General features: G+C 40.2%; 1 protein-coding gene across 4 annotated transcripts in view; it reads right to left on the bottom strand.

Annotated features, from left to right (window-relative positions):
• The window catches only part of LOC137195785 (transcription factor COE1-A-like), a 94087-nt gene that overhangs the window by 17436 nt on the left and 53387 nt on the right, over positions 1-23264 (bottom strand). For all 4 annotated transcript variants that reach the window (XM_067608399.1, XM_067608401.1, XM_067608402.1 and 1 more), the window contains exons 7-11: positions 13948-14029; positions 12691-12832; positions 11083-11216; positions 9136-9262; positions 515-603 (exon numbers count right to left, since the gene is read on the bottom strand). In XM_067608399.1, the coding sequence (XP_067464500.1) occupies positions 515-603; positions 9136-9262; positions 11083-11216; positions 12691-12832; positions 13948-14029 (574 nt within the window). The remainder of the gene's footprint in view (positions 1-514; positions 604-9135; positions 9263-11082; positions 11217-12690; positions 12833-13947; positions 14030-23264) is intronic.

Below are 23264 nucleotides of genomic sequence, written 5' to 3'. Positions count from 1 at the left end.
TGGTAAGCTCACACACATGCGCACACATGCACGCACACACACACACTCACACACATACATACGCACAATGAAAAATCTCCCTGCATGTACAGATCAAGATGACAGGGTTTGGTATCAAAGCAGAGCTCATCATTTGGTGCTAATTGTTTACATCTGCTGATCCTTTTAAACACTCTGCTTGATCTGCAGCTGATAAACAAATAATCAGATATGAATGACTCTCTGATCTGCAGAAGATTCAAACACTCAGCTTATAAACGGGGTAAAGCAGCTTACACACATGCATGAGTTCATGAAGAGGTAAAGAAACAACCCACAGGAGATTTGAGAACACATAACACACACATAACAAACAAATAAAACACAAATTCATTTTGCTCTTTGTGTTTTGAATTTATGTCAGCGTAGCTCAATGTAACTGAGAAGTTACAGGTTTGTCTTTTTGAAGAGCTACTAAGTACGGGACAGAGCATCAGATAAAGGTGCAAAGGTTGAATATAAATTGTTTCGGTACCTTTGGCAGCCTCTCGGGATCCCCGGGGTGCCGAGGGATGACCTTTTGAAGCCTCTGGAAACCGTAGTCGATGGTTGGCTCGTTCAGCGCTGCAGAAGACAGAGAGAAACAGAGAGAGGGATAATGAGTAAAAAGGGGAAGAAAAAAATGCGTTTTATTGTTTATTCTTGTTCTTCTTATTCTGGTTTCCTACTTTATCCTGACAGAAGATGCTTAAAGATCTCATGAAATAGGCACTTCCAAGTCTGGAAAAGAGTGAATCTTCAGTGGACAATTCATGCTGCGCTTGTGGGTGTAACAAAAAAGTCCAGCCAATAAAGTCATGGCAGATGTTTAAAGGATATATTCACATTTTTTTCATGTCTTGAAACAATACTCACATGTCCATATGTACATTCAAACAGTTTACGCTCGCTGTAATCATTCCTCCTGTTCTTACTGACCTTTCTAATGCATTGTCCATGTTAACAATGCGGGACGAAATCCACAGTCCTCATTCTGTGCAAAAATATATTCCAGAGTTTATCTAAAAGTTAATATGAGGCTTCAGCCATCTGAGTTGATAAACCAAGAGTATATCTTCCAAAATTACATTTTTTTTTTAGTATAAAGTTCCCTCTTTTTCACCCATTTCCTCAATTGGAAGCGCGTTAGGAAGGAATCTTTTAATGGCCAGTATGAACAACAAGTCATAACTGTTTCAGTGTTCATGTGGGCCTTTGAGTATTATTTTAAGACACTTTTGAAAAAAGTTGAACCCATCCTTTAAACAACTCCTTTCTTCTATAACTCATGAGTCTTGATGGGGAAAAATACAAATATGCAGACTTTAAATATAACTTAATGTCTGTCTACACATTCATTTGATGCAAAACCTAATGTTTTTGTACATGCATGTTGTGATGACATGCTATACGGTTAATCTCAGAGATACTGAGGGCATCTCCCACCTCACCATCTGTATCTATATCAGCTTTGCCTGAGTCAACTATGCTTCAGTATGCTTGTTTCAAAAAGATGGCTGTTAGATTATGGCTTTTAAAATGTGCAGCCATTGTGTGACATTTTATTCCCATGTACCAAGCTGGTATCAAGTAGTTTTGTTTTTGTTTTGTTTTTTGTAAAACTGGGTTGGAAAATAATGAACCTGCTCAGCATGATCTCAAAGAGCCTGGAGGTTAGAGGAGGCGAGCTTGTGACTGAAAGGTTGGCAGTTCAAAATCTGGCTGGGAAGAAAACCACATCAACAAATACTGTGGAAATTCTCTTAAAGCAGGATGCTAAAACTGCTCCAGTGAGGCTGCTCAGTGGACTGTGGTTGTGCTGAGAGGCTGCCAGTGTACAAATGTGTTAATTTTGGTATTCATACCTGATAAGCATCTAAGCTCTAGTATCTGATGTGAATATGTTTTAGGGTTGTGCCCTTATTTCTTCACTTTAGCCTGGCGTTATCCCAGTATTGACGACATTTATGCTTTGATATGAATAATCTGAGTTTCCATGACGAAATATATGAAGAAAAAATCCATTACAACATTAATCTAAAATGTAATTCAAGACCCACTGACGTTGGTGGAAGTATTTTCTCGTTTGGCACACAAAAACATATGTCAATCTGTGTGCCAACTGCCACTTAAAGGATCAGTTCACCCAAATTACACAAACAAGATTTTTTCACTTACCTCTAGTGGTATGTACGGTAGCAATGCAGTAAGTTATTTTGGTTGTATTTGTTGAGGTTTTGAGATATTGGTGATCACGATACAATGAGAGTAAAGAGAATTAAATTTATGCTGGTATAAGCATTGTATAATTACATTTAAAAAAATTCCACAGCATTACGAAATCCCAGAAACAATGTTCACTTTATTATGCTGACTGATTTTATAGGGACTATTTCTTAGTAGAAAGTATTTCCATTTAAAAAAAAAACAACATTGCTGCAAGTGTCTGTGGATTATCTTGAGTAACATTGTTTCTGGAAGAACACACCGCTTTTGAGTTTTTCAAAGATCATTTTTCAGTGCTTTGGCACAAATTTCCATCATTCTCACTCTGTATTGGGGTGGCAACAGAAATGTCTAAAACCTGAGCAAATAAAACCAAAAACTATCTGCATGGTTAAATACCACTAGACGTAAAGGAGGAAATAATTTGGGTGGAATAACCCTTTAAGCAATTTATAGCGACAGCAGCCCTGTGATGGAGTGCAGAAGTTTCAATTCTACATGCAAATGTGCATTGATGAATAGACCTGATGGAGTAACTAATGGTGTCAAAAGCATCTGTATGATAAAAAATGCTGCAGGTATAATCTGAACGGTTTTAAAGAACGCTTAGTGTTCACTTTAATGTTGCAATTACGTTTTTCTACAGTCTTTACACAATCAATATGTCAATCAAGTCTGAAAGCTCTGTCAGTCTGTGTGAGGGTTTAAAGTATTATGCGTAGGCGTCTGCATGTGTGTTTCTGTGTTTAATTGTCTGTACTGAACATGTGTCTTCACCCTGTTGTTGAACCTCCTGTGCTGAAGTTACCGCATGTGTGTGTGAGTGAGAGATGGAGGGAAGAAGAAGAGAAGAAGAAAGAGAAAGACAGAGAGGAAGATGTAGAGAGGCTGCACTAAATGAATAGAAGAAGGTGTGGGGTGTTGAGGGTGTGTGTGTGTGTGTGTGTGTGTGTGTGTGTGTGTGTGTGTGTGTGTGTGTGTGTGTGTGTGTGTGAGATGTCCAAGTTTGCAGCTGGAGTGATATTTGGTACTTTCCACATCCAGCACTGATAAATTACTTGCAGCTGAATGTGTTATGTGTTGCTTTCCAGTTTCTTTTAGCGTGCGTGTGTGTGTGTTTTATTATCAAATCACACCCAAGTTTCTGGATTCTGTTATGTCCTAAACCACTCAATTTGTTAGCAACATAACTTCATAAATTGTGAGCTGTAAAAAGAGCAGATGTTGAAAATTGAAAATGAATGGATGTAATGAAAATTACTACTCCAAGGAAAGTCCATATTTTAAATTTGGGAGCAATTAGGATTTTTACGATTCATATATGATAATTACATGAACATGATTGAGTGGACTGGAGGAGGTAGGTCAAGGAGAGAAGAGTGAAGGAAGACACAGACATAAGGAGAGAAGCAGTGAAAGAATAGAAATCAGGTGAGAGGAGAGAAGAGGCGAGAGAGAAGGAGGAGTTTTCTCAGTTATGGTTGAGAAAAACAAAACTACAAAAACAGCTGCCTAACAGTCGGAGGGATATCAACTGTCAGAATTAACTGCCAATGTCAGATACACACTCTGTACATCTCTGGAGACGTTTACCCGATTCCAACTCTAATATAACACACACACTGACACACACACATTCAAAGAGACACATACATAACAGGATGACTTAGAGTGGTTTCGATGCCTTAGGCCTAAAGTGCCTCCAACTGACTCTTTATTAATAGAACGATATGTACCTTAAATCGTTGGATGGTGTGTGAATGTTTGAGTGCGTTTATGGGTTTGTGTAAGTCTGTGTATATGTGCTAACGTACAGTGTGTGTGTGCGTGTACTTTGAAGCCAAAAGGTCAGGTTTCTCAAATGATTTCTTTGGTGGTTTCTTTCCGCGCAGAAACAGAAATAGTATCAGTGCAGCAGAAGCCGTCCAATTGATTACACATCAGCTGTAAAAGGCCTCGGTAATACCAGTCGAAGTGCATTCGCCATAGGAACACTAGTCACACTGACACCCACAAACACTGAATATATTTATCTCCAACCATACAGACGGGTTTCCCTGTGATGCTGTTTTGAGATGTGCGTGCTCAGATGGGGCAGAAAACTGAACACAGTGTAGCGGATCTGGTGAGGGGAGTTGAGGAGGGGTTGTTGTTGTGCTGTAAACTGTGTGGATCGTAAAAAAGGATGGATGGAAAATGTTCAATATCCCAAGAGGAAACATCCCTTCCAGCACAGAGTACATCATTATATGTATCCAGTGATTTATAAGCAGGCAGTCTCTCTTTAGTTTACACACTGAGCCTTTCTGTCATGTAGGTGTGTATGTTGGGATGCTTGGACACTTGGAAGTCGAACTGGGCTTCTGCCCATGAGCCTCCAGCTGTTTGGCTTCTGCTGAGAAACTCTCAAAGAGGGTACCAACTACCCCAACGAGTCGTCCAACCTGAACGACAAAACAGGGCTCTGTTTTCTCGATAATGACTGGTCTTAGTAGTTAAGATAGTAATAGTGTTTCTACCCCAACGCTCTTTAATTTTTACACTCGTTTCCCAAAGCAGCACTTACGAGCAAGTATACGTGAACACGGTTAAGAGCTTCTTAAATGCAGTTGTCTCTGCTGCTGAATAGAATGAAAACACTTACAGTAAAAGTAACGTTGTGTATCTAAGTGTCTGTAAGCCATGTTATAAATTAAAAATACATACATCACAAAGCATAAATGCTGTAAACAACAGAAAGAAAATGTTTATTTTATGATCCATATCACTGAGTGGAAGTAAGCCTAAGAGAGTAAACACTAGTCTATTTAACTGTTGCTCGAAGTAGATGTTCCTCTTAAGCACCTAAAATCCAGTGGTGACGGTTCCTATAAGTCTTATGAATATGCACATCCTCTAATGTGAATGCTATCATTTCTTTATCTGGACACATGTGGCCGCATGCAACAAACGACACATGCATCACATCAAAGAAAAGAGAAGACATGGAAACTGAAAACAGAACATAAAGCTGTAGGTATTTCAGCCAGAACAGATTAATATATTAGATGAGAAGAGGAAGAGGAAGGCAGTGATGACAGAAAGTGTCATCAGTGTCACTTGTATGTTTACTACAACTATGCCCCATGACACTGTGAAGGTTTTGCGAGGCTACGACAACATCACGCTATTCTATCTTTACTTCTCTTTATTCGCACAGTCACAAGAGGTATTTGTCAGAAAAAGGTAAATATAGATTTTACTCTCCATCCAGGATGTCCTTGTGGAGATCTCTTTTTTCAAGAGTGGCCAAGAGAAGCGGCAACAACACAACACAGACTGAACAAGTAGCCCAAATGACATCCCCCAATAGTCCAGTGAGTCTCATGTTCTGTGGACATGTGGTATGCGAGGTCTCTCATAGAAATATATAAAGTAATTTTATTATATATAATCTTCCAGCACCTTCTGCTATTCCTAAAAGCTGAAAATGTCCATATATACTATATGTTGTCATGAAATTTTCCCAGCTGGATGCACATCCTCAAATATGTAAACAACAAACAAAGACACCTCAGCAGAATGGATGAGATGATTGGTGACACTGAGGCTTGAACCTGTTTGATCTCGACTCATTCTGCCACCCTGCTGCCCATGAAAGCATCTCAGCACGAATCCCCCCCCCAACTCCTCCCCCTGTTCTGCTCCGTCTCTTTCCCCCCTCTCTCTTAACTACACCTTCTGCCACTTTCATACACACATCCATCCAACCATTCCTCCATCACTCCTCCTTGAATCCTTCCAGCCTCACTCCTCCTCTCAGTCCAGAGCCGCCCGCAGATCAATACTCATAGAAGTTTCATGAGGACAGATCCTCCACTCCTGTTTCACAATAAAAACGTGAACAGAGGAGAGAGACAGAAGAAAGAGGAGGGGAGAAAGTGCCAAAGAGGAGAGGCGCTGAAGAGGTGCATTTATTATCTTTTGGTGGTGTTTAAACAAAAGAGTGCAAAGAAGAGAGAGGAAAGGGCGGGTGAAGCTGAAAAGTGGGTAAAAGGACAGAAAAAAACTGATGTAAAAGGAGAAGAAGAAGAAGAGGAGGAGGAGGAGGAGGAGGAGAGGAGGTGTGGTTAGATCGATTCTCTGGCCAGCCAGCAGTTCAATACCACTGAATTATTGCTTCATTCTTCCCCTTATGAGATGAGATCTCTTTCTCTGCAGCTCTTCTTCTCTCTGTGACTTTCTGTGTGTTTGTATATGTGTATGTACATGTGTGTATCTGCATGTGTGTACCAGTATGTGTGTGTGTGTGTGTGTGTGTGTGTGTGTGTGTGTGTGTGTGTTTGTGTGTGCTTGTGTGTGATCCATTCATGAGTGGATCAATACTTCTTTAATCTTTAATTCTTTAATCTAGTTTTAAAAGTCCACCTTTATGTCTCTCTTTATATATATATATATATGTCTCTCCTTTTTTCTGTATATCTCTCCTCTACAGTTCAATCTCTCTTTTTCTCCCTTTTTCTGTCTGTAAAATGAAAGTGAAATTGCTCCTAAAGGAGAGAAAAGTCTAAAATTGTGACGCTTTCTCAGCCTTTACTGAAAGTTTCTTCTCCACAGTTGAGCTATGGATTTTCTTATGCAGCTGCATTGACAATAAATCTGTTCGATATGTGAGTGTGTGTGTGTGTGTGCATGTATGTCGTGTGTGCATGTGCTCACGTGTGTATGTGACGTCTGTGTTTGCGTGAGCATTTATTGATTGTCACTTTGTACCATTGTGTGTTTATAGGAGTGCATGATGTCGAGAATGTTAATTCTTCCCACCAGGCAGACGAAGCAGCCATACTGCTCTGTGTGTGTGTGTGTGTGTGTGTGTGTGTGTGTGTGTGTGTTGTGTATGTGTATGTATGTATGTATGTGGTAGACCATCTGTTTACCAGACTGCTGACCATCTTTCCCTCATATCTCTCTGATTTACAATTACTTTTAACTCCTGCCCCTGTTTGAAAGTGTGTGTGGTAAGTTGTGTAAGACATGACCTTTTTGCAAGTGTGGCTTTATGTGTGTGTGTGTGTGTGTGTGTGTGTGTGTTCAAGTGTGCATGTTGTTGCATACTTGCATGTGTATGCGCGTGCTCGTGAGCTTTTTTAATTGCTCGGCCCTTACACCCAGAGGCAACCACAGCTAAAGCACTGAAAAACCACAACAGCCAATCGGCTTTCACCGCCGCGACCTTTCACCAGTGACTTCCAGAAAGAAGTTGACCTTGAGGCGGGGTCAGGCAACCGCAGTAACGGATCGCGTTTCCTGGGTCACATGTTGAAGCGATCAGCCAATCGCGAGGTCACAGGGGGTCATCTGCGCCCAATAGGAGAAGCAGTTAGACACCAGATGGACCAATTACCAGCCGGCCAGCCTCAGGGTCAGACCAAAGATGTTTTGACTAAAAAGCAAGCCGACTACCTTCGTCTGGACAAAGAAACTACCAGTCAGGGACATTTAGACGACACGTCACACACAAAAATAAAAAAATACTTCATTTATCAAGATATTTAAAACAAAAACAAAATATTCTGGGTCTGGTTTATTGCACTCACAGTTCATTTGCCCATATGTTATGCTAACTGGTTTTGTGTTGTTGTGTTTTGTTCACTGCACCTTCCAGGAACTACTTGGCAATCAACCAATGTGTCGAGTACTGTTAAGTCTGTTTCCTAGTATTTCACATTGTTGAATGAGTTCATATAAGTTGAGCTATTTGTGCTTGATTTCCTTTTTTCTTCTGTTCTGTTGTGGTTTTCTTGTATTTTCTAATCTTATTCTATGTTACTTGTTGCTGTACATATTTTTTATGAAAAGCACATTGTGTTTATCACATATATTAAAACAAGGGCCTTGCTTTTATTCAGAACTAATAACTGTAGCTGAAGCTCAAACACAAAATTCATCACTTTCTTTACACTGTGAGCATTTTGCATCTCGAACAAGAAATGTCAACGCTTTCATGAACACCACCGGTAACCCAGAAAATGTATTTATAGAAAAGTTTTTTCATCTTCATTGATCAGGTTTAAATCCTCATCTTTATCTTTGGTTTATTACTGGGGGTCATTAAATGTCTCATCCCTGAAAGAATTTATACAGCAGCTGTTTTTTTCTTTTTTTGCCATGAATGACGTCACCATTATGATGTGATGGAGCCATGTTGAGTGGATCAATACCAGACATCACATCACCTCCATCCATTTCCACATATGTGTGAAGAAAATGAGCAAACACATACACACATGGACACACACATGCTTTCTTCTTCTTTTCTCTCCTCTTCCTGCTCTGCTGAATGAAGCAGGAAGGCGCTCATTCACAGTCAACAGTCCAGTCAGAAATCACACACACACTTTCCCAACCTTGGGTGTGTGTATGTGTGTATGTGTGTGTGTGTGTGTGTGTGTGTGTATGTGTGTGTGTTTAATGTGTGTGTTAGTAAACTGGGTGTTCTGGATGATTTCACTAATAGTTTCAGTATGGAGGGCTATAAAGACCAGACTGTTTAATTGTAGCTGGTTTTAACGAGCCTCTGATTATGGCAACATTCTAACGAGTGTGGGTCGTTAATGTTGACTAATCTACAGTCATTAGTTCAACACTGTCTGGCCTGAGAGTGAACTGCAACTCATAGACGCTATTCACACACACATGCAGGCACAGTCACAAAAACACACACACACACACACACACACCGCCAAATGCTCTTATTTATGCAAACACAATTCTAAAAAAAACAAAAATGCAAATACATGAACGTACCTTCAAGAAAATGTAAGAAAAATGAAGACAATATATTTAAATCAAGAACGTGTTTTGTGTGTGTGTGTGCGTGTATGTGTGTGTGTGTGCGTACAACGAACCTACCTGTGTATATGAACCTTCCTGGTGTGCCTTTGCAGAACTGTTTGGACTTATAAGACAGAGTGACCTCAACGACCCCGGGGATGTGTCTGGGAGGCGTCTGCACCCGGATGGCATGCGGCGTGATCAACTAAAGAAGGAAGGAAGGGAGGGAAGGGAGGGGTGTGGGGGGTGAAAAGTTAGCACACAAAAATACATCACCTGATCAGAACAAAATATTTTCCTGCATCAGGACACTGTTGGTGTTTGGTAGGTTGTTACAAAATCACTAAAATCACAGAAAAATAGTGAGATAACGTTTAGAATTTCTTTGCCTGCAGGCGTCTTGAGTCTCGATTTGGTGCAGCCAGGTTATGTAGCATTAAAATACATCTGCTGCAAGTGTTTTTCCCTGCTTTACACCCTTTAAAACTGTTTTGACCATTTCTAAATGTTATGATATTCACTGAGCTGGACCTCCACTCCAAAGTTTATTTTAGTTTGTGGGTTGGAGATGTATTGCATTTGAACTTTTTAAGGTGGTGAAAGGCATCTCTGACTGAGCTGTATTTACAGTACATTGGGTTTTGATGCATTTTTGCATAAAATCAGATTACAGGTCCTGAATCTGAATTTGGTGTTTTCAGCAAACACAGTTTCCTTTTTCTCCTCTTGAGTTTAAGTTTATGGGGCAAACATTTAAAAGGAGATACCCTTATATTTATATATTTGAAATCTTGTTTTTTGACATGTATTACATGAAATCTTGTAAGTAGACATATGATGTTATAATCATTTTGTATTGAATGTTTTACTGGAAGAAGTATTGTTACATTTTTTTTATATTTTTGACCTACAACAATGTCTTGAATGGGACACATACTATTTGGAATGCCACATAAATAAACATCAACTTACTACTATAATTAAAATCTGATTAACCAGCACTTGATGTTGATAGCAGGTGAAAAGGGAATCATTATGTAGAGCTGTATGTGACAAATACCAAAACTTGAGCATCACATTCTGGTGAGTTTTTAAATATAGTTTTTACTATTTGGCCCTGGTTTACAAAAAACATGCAGGTAGGAGGAAGAGCTGTAAACAAACAGAACTTGGCAAACATGCAATCAATTTCACAAATTTTTCAAACTGTGTTTTCTCGCTTAGGACTCAATAATCAGGTTGAGTGCAAATGAAACATTTGGTTGGCCAAAATCCATTAGGAGCCAGTCTGAAGAACGCCAAGAGAGCTGAGTCAGTTTGAACTGAACTGAACTGAACTGAAACTCTGTACACATGTTAGTGTGTGTAAGTGTGGCTCTCAACACTGTAAACAAACCCCTCAGCTCTTAACACACACACACACACCCATCCATGTATGCCAGCATATATACACACACACACACACTTAGTGTTGTTGTTGGAAGGGAGCCATGGTCGCTCGGCGCACACGGTGAGTGGAGTCAGAAGACAAATAAACATTCTGTAGAGGAGTGGCGCTGGGGAAAAGTATGATAGTGAGCTCTGTGTGTGTGTCTGTGTGTGTGTGTGTGTGTGTGAGTGTGAGAGAGAGAGAGAGAGAGAGAGCAAGAGAGAGAGAGAGTGTGTGTTTTTGTGAGCATTAAGCCGATGGCTATCAAAATCTGCTGATTTGATCAGTATTCCAAAGAGAAAGAAACAGAGGGAGTGTGGGTGAGGAAGGTAGAGAGGGGCGGCGGTTGCTTGTTGGTGGGGACTCATTAGAGAGGCAAACCTCATTTAGACAAACATTAACACACACACACACACGCACACACACACACGCGCACACACACACACACACACACATGATCACAGACAGTTAAGAGCCTGACCATGAGGAAAAGTATGTTTTCATATTGAATTACTTCCAACGGTCTGAGGGCAAAAACACACAGTCGAGGGGTTGAAACAACATCTTGACAGGATGATGATTGCAGGCAAACCAACCTCACTCCAAACCAGCATGGTACCGAAGATGACTTGGAGACCATCGAAGAAGTTGTCTCCTATGATGATGACTGTCGCGCCCCCCGTAGTCCACCCCTCGCTGGGGCTGATGGCTTTAATGCAGGGGGCTGCTCCTGGCGAGAGGAGTAAAACATATTAATAGATAGTTGCCATAGTTCGATAAAAACCTTGAGTATCAACATTGAGTCTTGATGAGTGAAATTCTATTCAACATTTATTCATGGTTGTAGGAAAGCATTTCCTTTAAAGAACAATCAGTCTTTAAACAGTGAGGGGGGGATCTGGAGTGGAGCCTTTCATCGCTGTTGCATCTGCACCTCATATTTCTTCATGCTACACCCTCGGCTTTTGGCTGTCATCCAGATCAGCACGCAACACTTATACTGAATACAATGACGAGTCAAAGACTGAGTCCAAGTCTCTCTTTGTAAATTGTTCCATGAGTACAATGAGAGAATAAATAAAGGAAATAAGCGGTGAGGTTTTAGATCAAGGTGTGGGCTTCTTCTCTTTTCATTTTCAAACCATCACTTATTCAATTATTGAGATTTTTTTTGGACAGCGTCATGTAAAATGAGAATTATTCTGAATGCTTGTTGACCTACAGCAGAGGAATATAACATCAGAATAACTGGAATTTTAAACATCAGCTCCACTGTATTTTCCATCAGCTCTGAATTATTTTAAGTGACCCTTTAAGTGAGTAAGTAAGTGGACTTCTGTTGCCAAAAGTCAAGAATGAACTTGCTCAAAAGAAGAAAAAAAGAAGTTTGTATACTCTTTATAGGTATTATGTGATAGATGAGCCACTCAAGAAAAAGATTTATTTTATTGCTTCTTTCAAAATACTTTTGTTATTATTGTTATTATTCTGTGAAGATGAGGATAAATTGTCCATTTTTTGTCTTATCATTATAAATGTTTTTCTTCAAGCATCATTCTGACAGTGTAGCTTTGTGTTCCTTGCCTGCCTGTGCTATTTATTTATTCTTTCCTTATCCCAAAGCCTTTCTTCTCAAGGACAACTGACAAGATATTATTGCAGTTAATTTTTTTAAACTAATGATATGACAAAAACACACACACAGAGCTCAGTATGTATCCTAATACTCCAAACAGACTGGATACAGTCAGCTTTATGTCACTTCAATATTATCTGATTGTTGTGCGTATAAGCTCATATGATCCAATCACACATCACAACAATAACTCTCATCATGTAAGTGTGTGTGTCTGATTATCAGTATTCAGCTGAATTACAACAACATCCCTTACTCTGGGTTTGTTAGTGAAAAAGAAGCATAATGATATTAGACCTAGCAGCACACACACACACACACACACACACACACACACGGAGAAAGAGAGAGCACCACACCATGCATTTTGTGTGTGTGTGTGTGTGTGTGTGTGTGTTTTAGTGGGTTGGATTAGCCAGATGGAGGGGCAGGAATCACCTGATAGGATTAAACCATCAACCATCTGGTGGCCATGCTGCTTAGGCTTACACACATTCATGCACACACACACACACACACACACACACACACACAAAAAGGTACACACACACACACACTCCCGTATTACCGTGCTCTAGGTAAGACTGCGTTCCTTCCACGGGGTCGAGCCTGCGGGCCCGTCGGCCATGTTTGGAGTTGTTGTGGACGAACATGTTGTCGGAGACTGACAGGACATGTCCCTCCACGCTGACTGTGGTCGATACCACCACCTGGAGAGGAGCAGGGGATGAGACAGGATGAGGGCCAGATAGAGTGAGCAGGAGATGGACGGGAAAAGGGACAAGAAAGTGAGGAGATAAAAGATGAGAGATTTGGGTGAGAATAAGGAAAGGGGTGAGAGAGAAAAGTAAGAGGAAAAAAAGAAAAAATGAGGGATTACAAAGTCGGGGGTCTATAGATCATTGCGAGGAGGAGTTGAAACCGTGAAACTGTGAAAAGCTCTTTAAATGTAACCCGTTATCACTGTTATTACCGTCACACTCAACATACACTAAGATATTGTGCGGTGTATGTGTGTGTGTGTGTGTGTGTGTGTGTGTGTGTGTGTGTGTGGTGTCTATCCTCCTCTGTTCAATAGTTCCTGATGGGTCCGGCCCTTAATTATCTCCCAGGGAAACAGAGCTGTCTTCTCTGGTTCCACTACAATAGAGCTGCACAATTAGAGGCACAGATACTGTCGCTACTGTATGACTCTCTCTCTCTCTCTCTGTCCTATCACACACACATACACACATACATAGCACAGGCACACACACACACACGAGAGTGCACCAACAGAAATACACACACATACATAATCGCTCACACACACGCACACACGTGCCATGGTAATAAATCTATCAGTATCTTCTGGGCGCCCAGTATCTCCACTCAGACTGAAGTGGTGTCTTCCTGATTGTGTTGTGGCCATGAAGATAAGGAAATAATAAAGGCTGGACGGCACTTAATCTTATCCACAACCTCCTGTCTTTTTCTTTCTTTCTGTATTTCTTTCTTTCCTTCTTCTCTCTCTAACATCCTACTCTCTCTCTCTCTTTCCGTCTCCCAGCATTGTGTGTGTATTTATGTTCTGACTAGTCAGGGTCAGGATCTCATGTTTCCTGTGAGGGCGCTGATAGCTTATTTACTTACACACACATACGCAGACACATTCCTGTGTTTATGTGTCGCAGTACTGTATTACGTGTTACATGCACAGAGGGGACAGAGAAAGGAGATAGACTGCTAGACATAAAGATAGAAAATGACAGATAGAGAGGGAGATGCAAACACACACACACACATAAAAAGAGTAAAAGAAGTGTAAAAAAAAGTTGATTTCTACCTGGAACCTCCTCATGTCTCGTGGGTTTCCTGCATTCTTTAGACAGTTCTGGTTGCACTTGAGGAAAAACTTGAGGAAGAATCTACGGAGACAGAGAGGACATGCAATAGTTGAGGCTTAACAGTTTAACATTAGACCAGAGTAAAGACGACCTCACTGCGTTCCTTCAGGATACGTGAATTCAAGCCCAGTCTCCTACACAGAGTACACACAGATCCCCAAATACAGATAGTGAAATTAATATTTCATACTGTTCAGAATTCACAATGAATTTCCTTGTGGATATGTGGAACATGTTTTTTGTTCTTAAATCCACACCAACTGAGACGGCTTTGAAATGCCACATAAAGGCGTTGGATGAACTTATGAGGAGAAGTAAAGCAGCACACTCAAGCAAAACTGGCGAGAATATGTGACTGTGAGCCAGTTGAAGTTTGAGAAAGTCTTAGGTTTGACCTTCAGTTTTAAACTTTTGTGAATCCAAACTTCAAGCTACATCCAAATTCATTCTAACCTACACATCACTCTCAAAGCAAAGACTAATTGCTTTGAGAAAAAAACAGATATCTAGATATGAATGCAGATATCTGTTATATTGTTATCGGTTCCGACATTTAAAAAAAACTCCCCCTCCTGCCTCTGTCTTTCTTTCCTTTAGTCTGTCTTAAACTCGACCTTCATCCTCAGTTTCAAACCTTTCAGCATGTGAAAAGCAAAGATTTTAACATCTTTATTGTAGAGGTGCTTTCCTAATGTCAAATCATTAAAAAAAAGGGGGAGAATCATTGGGTTTTTGAAATGGGACCATATGTCAGGGATCTATATTAGAGAATAAATCAAACACACAGATGGCCATCAACAGCAAACAAACACATCCAGGTTGTGTTTTGGTGTGAGCCAGCTGGCCAGCCTGGCAGAAGCAACAAGGCACACAAAAAACGCAGACATACACATGTTCATGTTTGCATGTATGTTTGTGTTACATCTGTGTGTGTTACAGCTCAATAAAAGTAATAACGCAACCTCACATGCAAGATAATATTTCCTCTGTGCTGCACTCTGCACACATTCCCCCTTTGAGTTGCATTATGCATTCGTACTCAGCAGTGTTTTGTCTTTTGTTTGAGTTTCTTATGATCGGGTAGCTGTGAATTCTAATACGATACAATACAATGCCATTGCAATAAACCTTCTACCGTAGAAGCTTAATGCTGATGTTTTTGGGCTGTTACTAAATATTTAGTACACAATCTGATTCAACTACTCCACAAACGACAGCCCCATGAAAAAACATCATTAAGTTGAATCAGCTGCTTTCTGTTGCAACATAAATAGAACATTATTCAGATCTACAAAAATTGAGGAACTATTATATTAGAATTAATAATATTGTGTCCACCACCCTCTGTATTTATCTCAAAAACTGTGAAACTATGTACTTAGATAATTTGAACTTTTAACAAGTCTGCATCACCTCTGTTCCCTTGTGGCTGAGCCTGGTGCTCTGCTGTTCAAGAGATGACAGCCCTTGTACTGGACCTCCAGAACAAGAGGTGTGTGCTTATGTGTGTGTGTGTGTGTGTGTGTGTGTGTGTGAGTGTGTGTGTGTGTGTGTGTGTGCAAACATGTACTCTGCGTGTGAGTGTATATATATATATGTGTGTATGTGTGACGGTGCAGCACAGCCCAGTGGCAGGTCTGAGTGTAAAACTCTGCGTTAACGAGCTCAGGCTTCGTTAGAACACTGGCGCTGGATTTCTGCATGCCTAATTATCTTGACCCCTCACCCCTGGGTGACAGCCTATCACAGCGGAGGACAGCTGCGGTGACCTCTGCTGACCTCCCACTGTCTAGTCCTTCTCACAACACTAGCATAGCATTAACATGACCACCTCATCTGACCCGCTGCTATAGATCTTCGTGTAAAGGAGGCAGGAGGAAGCTCATACTCTCCAGCTCGTTCGCTTGAAATATGAGAAGCAATGGCGGAAAAACAATGTTCAGATCTTTTAGCAAGACTCCTCTACATGTAAATGCCCTGCAATTAAAATCTAGCTTGAGTAAAAATACAAAACGTACGTGAGTACTACAAAAAGTCAAAGTACTCAATCTAAAAAATAGCTTTCAGAGTGTTGATTTAAATCATTTTAATGTTGTAGCTTATTCAGGAGCCTCTGTAACTCAAAAATGTAACTTCCTTCTGAAATGTACTAAAGTAAAAAAATAAAAAATACTAAAGTAAAATACAGCTACCACAAAAGTGTACTCAAAAGTACCCTGTGGAATTATTATTGTAAACAACATTGTTTTGTTTACAGTTGACTAGGGCTGCACTGATCCAATATGCTTTATGGTTATTGATAAATACCTTATCACGTTATCAAGTGAACCGTATCGGAAATGAAGATCCACATTCATTTACAGTTTCATTGTAAATGTCATCATAAGTTTCAGTACAATCAACTCTACAGTCTGAAGAAACTTGTATCTTGTACGTGTCAGCGAAAGTTTAAAAAAAGTGATCACGGCTACAGTGATCAAACGCTTATATGGATCAAAAAGCTCAGGACAGAATCATTTCTATACAAATGCTGTTTAAATAATTTGCTTATAGTAATCAAGTAGTCTGCTTACAGTGTTCATTTTGGGGCTTTTCATAGATGACAACATCTGGAAAAAAAAATGTTTAAACTATAGTAATTCCATGTTTTTTTTTTACTTTATTCCCATGTTACGTGTATGATATGTACTTAGCGGCTGCGGCACCATTATTGCCTCATGGTAACCCGTCTGCTAAACGGCTGGTGACCTGAGGCTGGTGCTGTGTGCACATTGAAATCATGACGGGAAAAAGAAAGTAATTTTCCCTCAATGAAAAACATAGTCTCCTTGAAGCTTATGACAAACTGCCAAAAATGATCTAACGAGATGCAGCAGTGACACAACAGGCTTTTGAAACAGCTGTACTGTATTTTGAAACAGTCCATAAAATTCTGTAAATAGTCAAGCTGCCCATTTCATTACTTTATATTCATGTAATAAATATACAAATGTCAATTAGATGGTAATCTGCATGAGAAATAAAGAAAAGAAAAAAAAAATTGGATATAATAATCATCCGCTTATAGTGATGAATTTGACCCGGACAGACATGATCACTGTAAGCTGTTTCCACTGTACTTAGAACACAAGACATAAACAATACTGAGACCCAGTCATCAAAACATTCCTCTATGGCGCCACTAGTGGTCAAAAACTCAACATGGCACCTTTACATGCAGTAGTCTGAGTAAGCTACTGCTCTGTGATCACGGTAACACTAGTTTTGCCGCATCCAGAGGTCGTCTCTTATGCTGCACGACTGAGCAAGGCCCAAACCCAACACAGCTGCGTTACTGCAACACTCTTTCCTCTTCCTCTTGTGTTTGCTTTAAATAAAAATAAATAGTTAATGTGGCTTAATGATTTGTGACATTGTCCTGTTCTCTATCACAGAGTACGGTATTGATAGATCCAGTCTAAATCACAAATCACATGTTGTCACGTGAGTCTTTTTTAAGGTTTGTTTGGGAAAAAATACAGCATGAGCATTAATTTCCCCTTTTCAGAGTTTTCACAAACCAAACTAGAAGAGCGCAGTCAGTAGAGTGCAGATCTCCGCCAGGTGTGTACACTCAAGATGGCGGCGAAGATAATGAAAACAGGGGTTTATTCATCTCGTATCGTGTCTAACTTTAGTGGATCATAACATGTCAGGTATGGTATTAATCTGCAGATGCTCCGGTGCAAGATCAAGAGAAAACTTTTTTATGGATGTCAGTTTTAGAAAAGCCAAAATGTGGCCTGCTTCACACTAGGTGAGCCTTGTTTTTAGCCTCGCTGACTGCTGGCAATGTCTTTTGATATGTCACAACACATATCGTAAAATGGTGAGGACTCCTGAAAAGACGAAAGTCTAAGCTTTACGACAGGCTCATGAGGAGTCTTATCAATATTTATTTGAACTTTCAACACAGCCCACACTCAAGATACTGAAATTTGGCATTGATTGATCTAACATGGCAACAATTGGCATGATTGGTTGTTCCTATCAGAAACAAGATTCCTAACTGAAACAGTCGTTGATCTCTTACTGGCCAGTTAAAAAGAGTGAAGAGTCAGTCCAAATTTTTTCAATTTTTTTTTCAAAAATTATGAATCACCACAACCACAAGAGGTTCTTAAGAATACAGTCATAAATGTGCACAGAAATATTAAGCTGGCAGGTCCAGTAGTATGGAAGATTAGCTGCAGACAGATACACACACGCACACACACACACAACCAAAAACATGATCCCCATCAGGCTTATGCCTAGCAGAGATAATAATTCAGTCTATTAGTGGCTTAACCTGTTGGTGATCTGATGATATCACTCGTTATTTTTCATATTTCCATCTACTGCTTGACTCCGTCCGTCTATTTCCTACAAGAGCGTTTTCTCTCATTGATTGCCAACAGAACATATTCTACATTCTAATGCAGTATGTGTGCGTTCTTCCCCCTTCACTTGACCCCATCTGGCCTAATCAACTCTGCTACAGAAAGGCCCTGCAGCTACACACACACAGGCACACACACAAACGCAGACACCTTGTGTGAATTGATTGGCTGGTCCAGTCACTGGTCGTTAAGAGGCCTCCAATTAAACTGGGCAATTATAAGAGTCTGAATGACTGTGGGGGAGGGGAGCACTCTCCCCCTCTCTCCTTTATCTCACTCCCTCTCTGCGAAGCCCGATCATGTTCAAGTGATAACAGCGCTGTTGACCTTTGCTATATTGTGAGTACCACACTCAGGGAGCTGACCCGACACCAGTCCTGCATGCTGCAAGCACACAAAGAGACTCACACACACACACACACACACACACACACACACACACACACACACACACACACACACACACACACACACACACCATCTGGACAGGGAAATGTTAGAGTGGTAGTGAGTGTAGAGTAAAAAATGAAGATGGAAAGAAACAAAACAGAAAGACAGAAAAAAAACAAACTCATATTTAAATACAATAAATTGGAGGATTGAAAGATTATTACTTTTCACATGCTTGTCATTTTATATGGTGACTGACAACATTATTGTCAGAAAAGGCAAAATCATTGATATTAGACAGTTTTCCAAAACTCTGAATCATGTTCAGTTATGTTTTTGTTTTAATGCCAATGTTTTAGGTTTGGGGAGAAGTATAAAGGAAAATAATCAATGGTTGAGATATGGTTAGGATCCGGCAACAAAACACTTAGTTGAGGTCAGAGAAAGATTGTGGTAACAGTCAATAAAAAGGCAATCATTAATTGCAGGTCTGTGACAGGATGCAAACTCTGATCTCCTGATCATCTGCAAAGACTCCGGTCATAGTGAGGAAATATTGCAAAACAGCACAAACAGATATATTACAGTCTATGAGCTGTGATGGTATTATTTAAATCTATAACTTAGAGGCTCTGACAATACTGAATGTTTAGAGTATGTTTGGTGTTGGGCAAGGTGGTGGTGAAGTAAAGGTAAGGTCAAATTTTGGTTCAAGTTAGTTGTCTGATTAAGGATACATTGATACATTTTTTCTCACAGTGGACACTTTGACACTTTGTGTGTGAGCAGGAATACTGCCGTTGTGAAATATAACATTAATAATTATTTGGGTTAAGGCCCTGGTATTGTGCATGCTGGCTCAGCAGCATTTAAAATGGGATGTAGCCATCATTAATGTTATTAATTGCACCTGTGCTTTACCCACTACAACATGTCAAAATGTCTATTGTAAAAAGGGTCCTTTTTTTGGCCATTTGAGGGGAGACAGAACTCCACAACAGACACACCCACAGCCATGGCATGCTGTATTATTATAAATATTACTATTATAAAATTGTTATGGCTAACGTGTTAGCAAACAGTCGCCTTCTAGTTGCCAAAGCTAGCAGACACGTGGAGCAACACAGCATTCATTTGAAGATAAATGGAAGTCCAATACTAACTTTCCTTTTAATTCTGGTCGCCAATTCAGCAACCATATTGTCATGGTGGTGCTTCTATGAGCCATAATGTTGTCATCCCCAGTTGAATGCTCATATTTGTTTTTTTTTTAGCTTTGTGCAGTCAACCACATTAGGACGCAAGTGTTATTTAGCCTGTTAGCAATGATAAATGTATTCAACCATGCTAGGATGCTTGTGTTGTCTATTAGCCATTGTATTGTAGAAAACCATAGCTGGATGCAGTTTTCTTGGCCTGTTAGCCATGGTGTAGTAGTGAATGGCACAGTTACATCCATTATTCAGAGGCTGAGATGGCAATTATGGCTCAGAGCACAACTGACATTAATATTTAATATATAGGGCTAACACAGACCTGAAGAGAGAGACAGGAAGTGACAGACAGAGGGGATGGAGAGGGCGTTGGGATGTAGAGATACAGAAACACTGTGGAGAAGAGGAGGGGGGAGATAGAGAGAGTGTGTGTGAGGGCGAAGGAGGAACAAATAGAAGAGAGAATGAGGAAAGAGGATTGTGGGAGTTTGTTTCGACCACTCTCCTGTCATTTAAACAGTTACAATGCCAACAGGGCAAGGGTGACATCCGGGGGAACTCCAGCTTTGTGGATGTGTGTGTGTGCGCATAGAGAGAAAGAGTGTTTAAGGCTGGATGTCTGTGTCCGTTTTATTCCCTAAAGACACACCATTCTACTGAGCCAAGAATAACGATGCTGCCTTGGAAGAGAAAAAAACAAAAATCTCTCCAAAGCACACACACACAAACACACACACACAAACATGCACACAGCATTCTGGTGAGTTGTTGTTGACAGGTGGAGAAATTGCAGCCAGTCAGTTAGTGCAGACAAACTGAACAACAGATCAGTGCTTTTGCTGCTCCTGCCTCGTCCGTCTCTTCTCTGTCTCCCTGCTTGCTTTAGATGTCTTATTTCACCTGCCTGCCAAGTTTCTTGGCAGAGCTTTCTAACAGAATGGTGGTTTTGACTGCAGTATCTTTCTCTGTGTGCGTGTGCGTGAAACAACTTGCACCTATCGTAACTGCCAGATCAGTTATTGGTTGCTCGCTTTCTAAATTAGAACCATTCTGCACGAAGAGGAGGACTGTTTGGAAACATACCATTAAAAATACTCAAAAAAAGTCACTCTTCATGTTAATACTGTAGCTGACCGTCCTCTCAGTTCAACATGCCTTTCCTTCTCATCAGTCATTTCAAATAATCTAGCTAATATTTGTGGTGTGAGTTTCCCTCTCAGTCTGTTGATCTGTCTGAGATCAACTTCCTGTTTCCTGTTTACACTGAGTGCTTGTTATTGTTTAATGCGATGACATCAGATAGCATTTCTAGGCCCCTTGCCCGCCATCTGAGCAGTCATGTAGTATAGGAAAAACAAGGATATGAAATACTATATCACCCTCTTTGGCTGTTATCACAATTATAATGTGATAATATATTGCTTCCTGTGGGGGAAATGCTTGCTTTTTTTTCTTTGCCCTTGTAGTGTCTTATTCAAAAGCACTTCAGCAGGGAAAACGCTTGCTGATATGAGGCTTGAACGATGGTGCGGGGACAGCCACTGTAACAGGTGACACTAAATCTATAGTAATAATTACAAGAAGATTAGGAAGTCATGTTTGTTGCAGCTGGTGTAACCAGATTAAAAGAGTGACAGAAACAAAAGTGCGGATAATTGAGGTATTTTTTAGCTTGTGTGCTGGTGACAGAAATGCCACAAAAGAGGCAAGATGAAGATGAATCTGAGGAGGAAGGTGAATTCATTTTATTTGGAAGGAAAAGTGGAAATTCTCCTTAGCCTTGGTTAAATGATATGTGAGTTTTACCAAGTCTTGCGTAACCTGGAAACTGTACTGCTAGAGCCAAACTGAAAGAAAGGAAATTGTCTTTCAAGCTTAAACTACAGGGCTGCAACTAAAGATTATTTGACATCAGATAGCATGTTGTTGCAAAGCACTTTGTAATGATGGTTTTGATAAGTGCTACACAAATAAACTTTAACAATAATAAACTTTATCATTATTTATTACATTAAAAAAAAAAGAAGAAAAGCAGAAAATCCTCTCATGAAAAGCTGGAACCGGGAAGGTTTTGGCATTTTTTGTGGATTGTCGAAATTGTTGGAACTAACTGTGTCAATCAATCAACTGTTTCAGCTTTACAAACATACAGTATTGTGTCAGCCTTACAGCCATCCTAGTATGAGACAGTATGATACAAGGGCAACACCTCACAATGAGGATTATGCAACAATCCCCACACTGAAATGAACAAAAGAGGATTGATGTGTGTTTCCATTTGCACTTCCACACTGCACTGATCACACGCTCAGTCCTGTGTATCTGTTTTCTTTCAATGGTTGAGACTCGCCCAAACTTTTACTGGATAAAGTAACTTAAGAGGCTGAAAATATGCTGTCATTTGCAAAAAAAAAAAAGGGGGACCTGGGAAGACACACTCAGTGCCATGGATGAGCAATGCTAAAAGTAACAGGAGCGTGAGAAAGAGGAGTGGAGAAAATAAGAAATCCAGATAGAGGAGAAAGTGCGAGTAAAAGGGGAGAGTGGTCGGGAGCGAAATGGAGTGCGAAAGAAAGAAAAAAGGAGGAGGGGAGGGAGGGAGGAAATGCATGGAAGAGGGAAAGAGAGTTATGCGAGAGAACAAGACTTAAGAGAACTGAGCAGAGCCGAGCGAAGCGGAGTTATTTTACATAATGATGGTTGATATGCACAGAGGTAATTGATAGCCGAGCTGCAGCCCAAAAAACACCCAGCTAGCTGTCAATCACAGCTCATCTCCCTGGAGATATGCTAATGATGATGATGATGAGGGCTTAGCTTCATATTGCTATCATTACTATTAATGCTGTCATTGTTGTCATCTCTGCATATTTAAATGACGGAGCAGGCCGAGGTGGTGATAGCCAGCGTGTGTGATGTCTACGAGCGGGTTCGTACCGTCTGGCAGGGCTGAGATAAAGTGAGTATTAATAACTTGTACAGTCTACTTGTTCAGACCTGTAAAAGTGTCATTACATCATTGTTACATGTAATGGTGTCACTGATGTCATCAGTTTGTGACAAAGCAGCACAGTGTCATTCACACAATCATAATCTATGCACCAGTAGCAGCAACTATTACAATGAAAGACTATCAATACATTTACAAGTGAAGTTATGATGTTTTTATGAGTTAATAGGATCAGTCCTTTGTTTGTTAAATGCAGATATGCTTCTGTCAGGGAATTGAAA

The sequence above is a fragment of the Thunnus thynnus genome, chromosome 13, assembly GCF_963924715.1.
Source record: "Thunnus thynnus chromosome 13, fThuThy2.1, whole genome shotgun sequence".
Taxonomy (NCBI): domain Eukaryota; kingdom Metazoa; phylum Chordata; class Actinopteri; order Scombriformes; family Scombridae; genus Thunnus; species Thunnus thynnus.
This window is presented reverse-complemented; position numbering and strand designations above follow the sequence as displayed.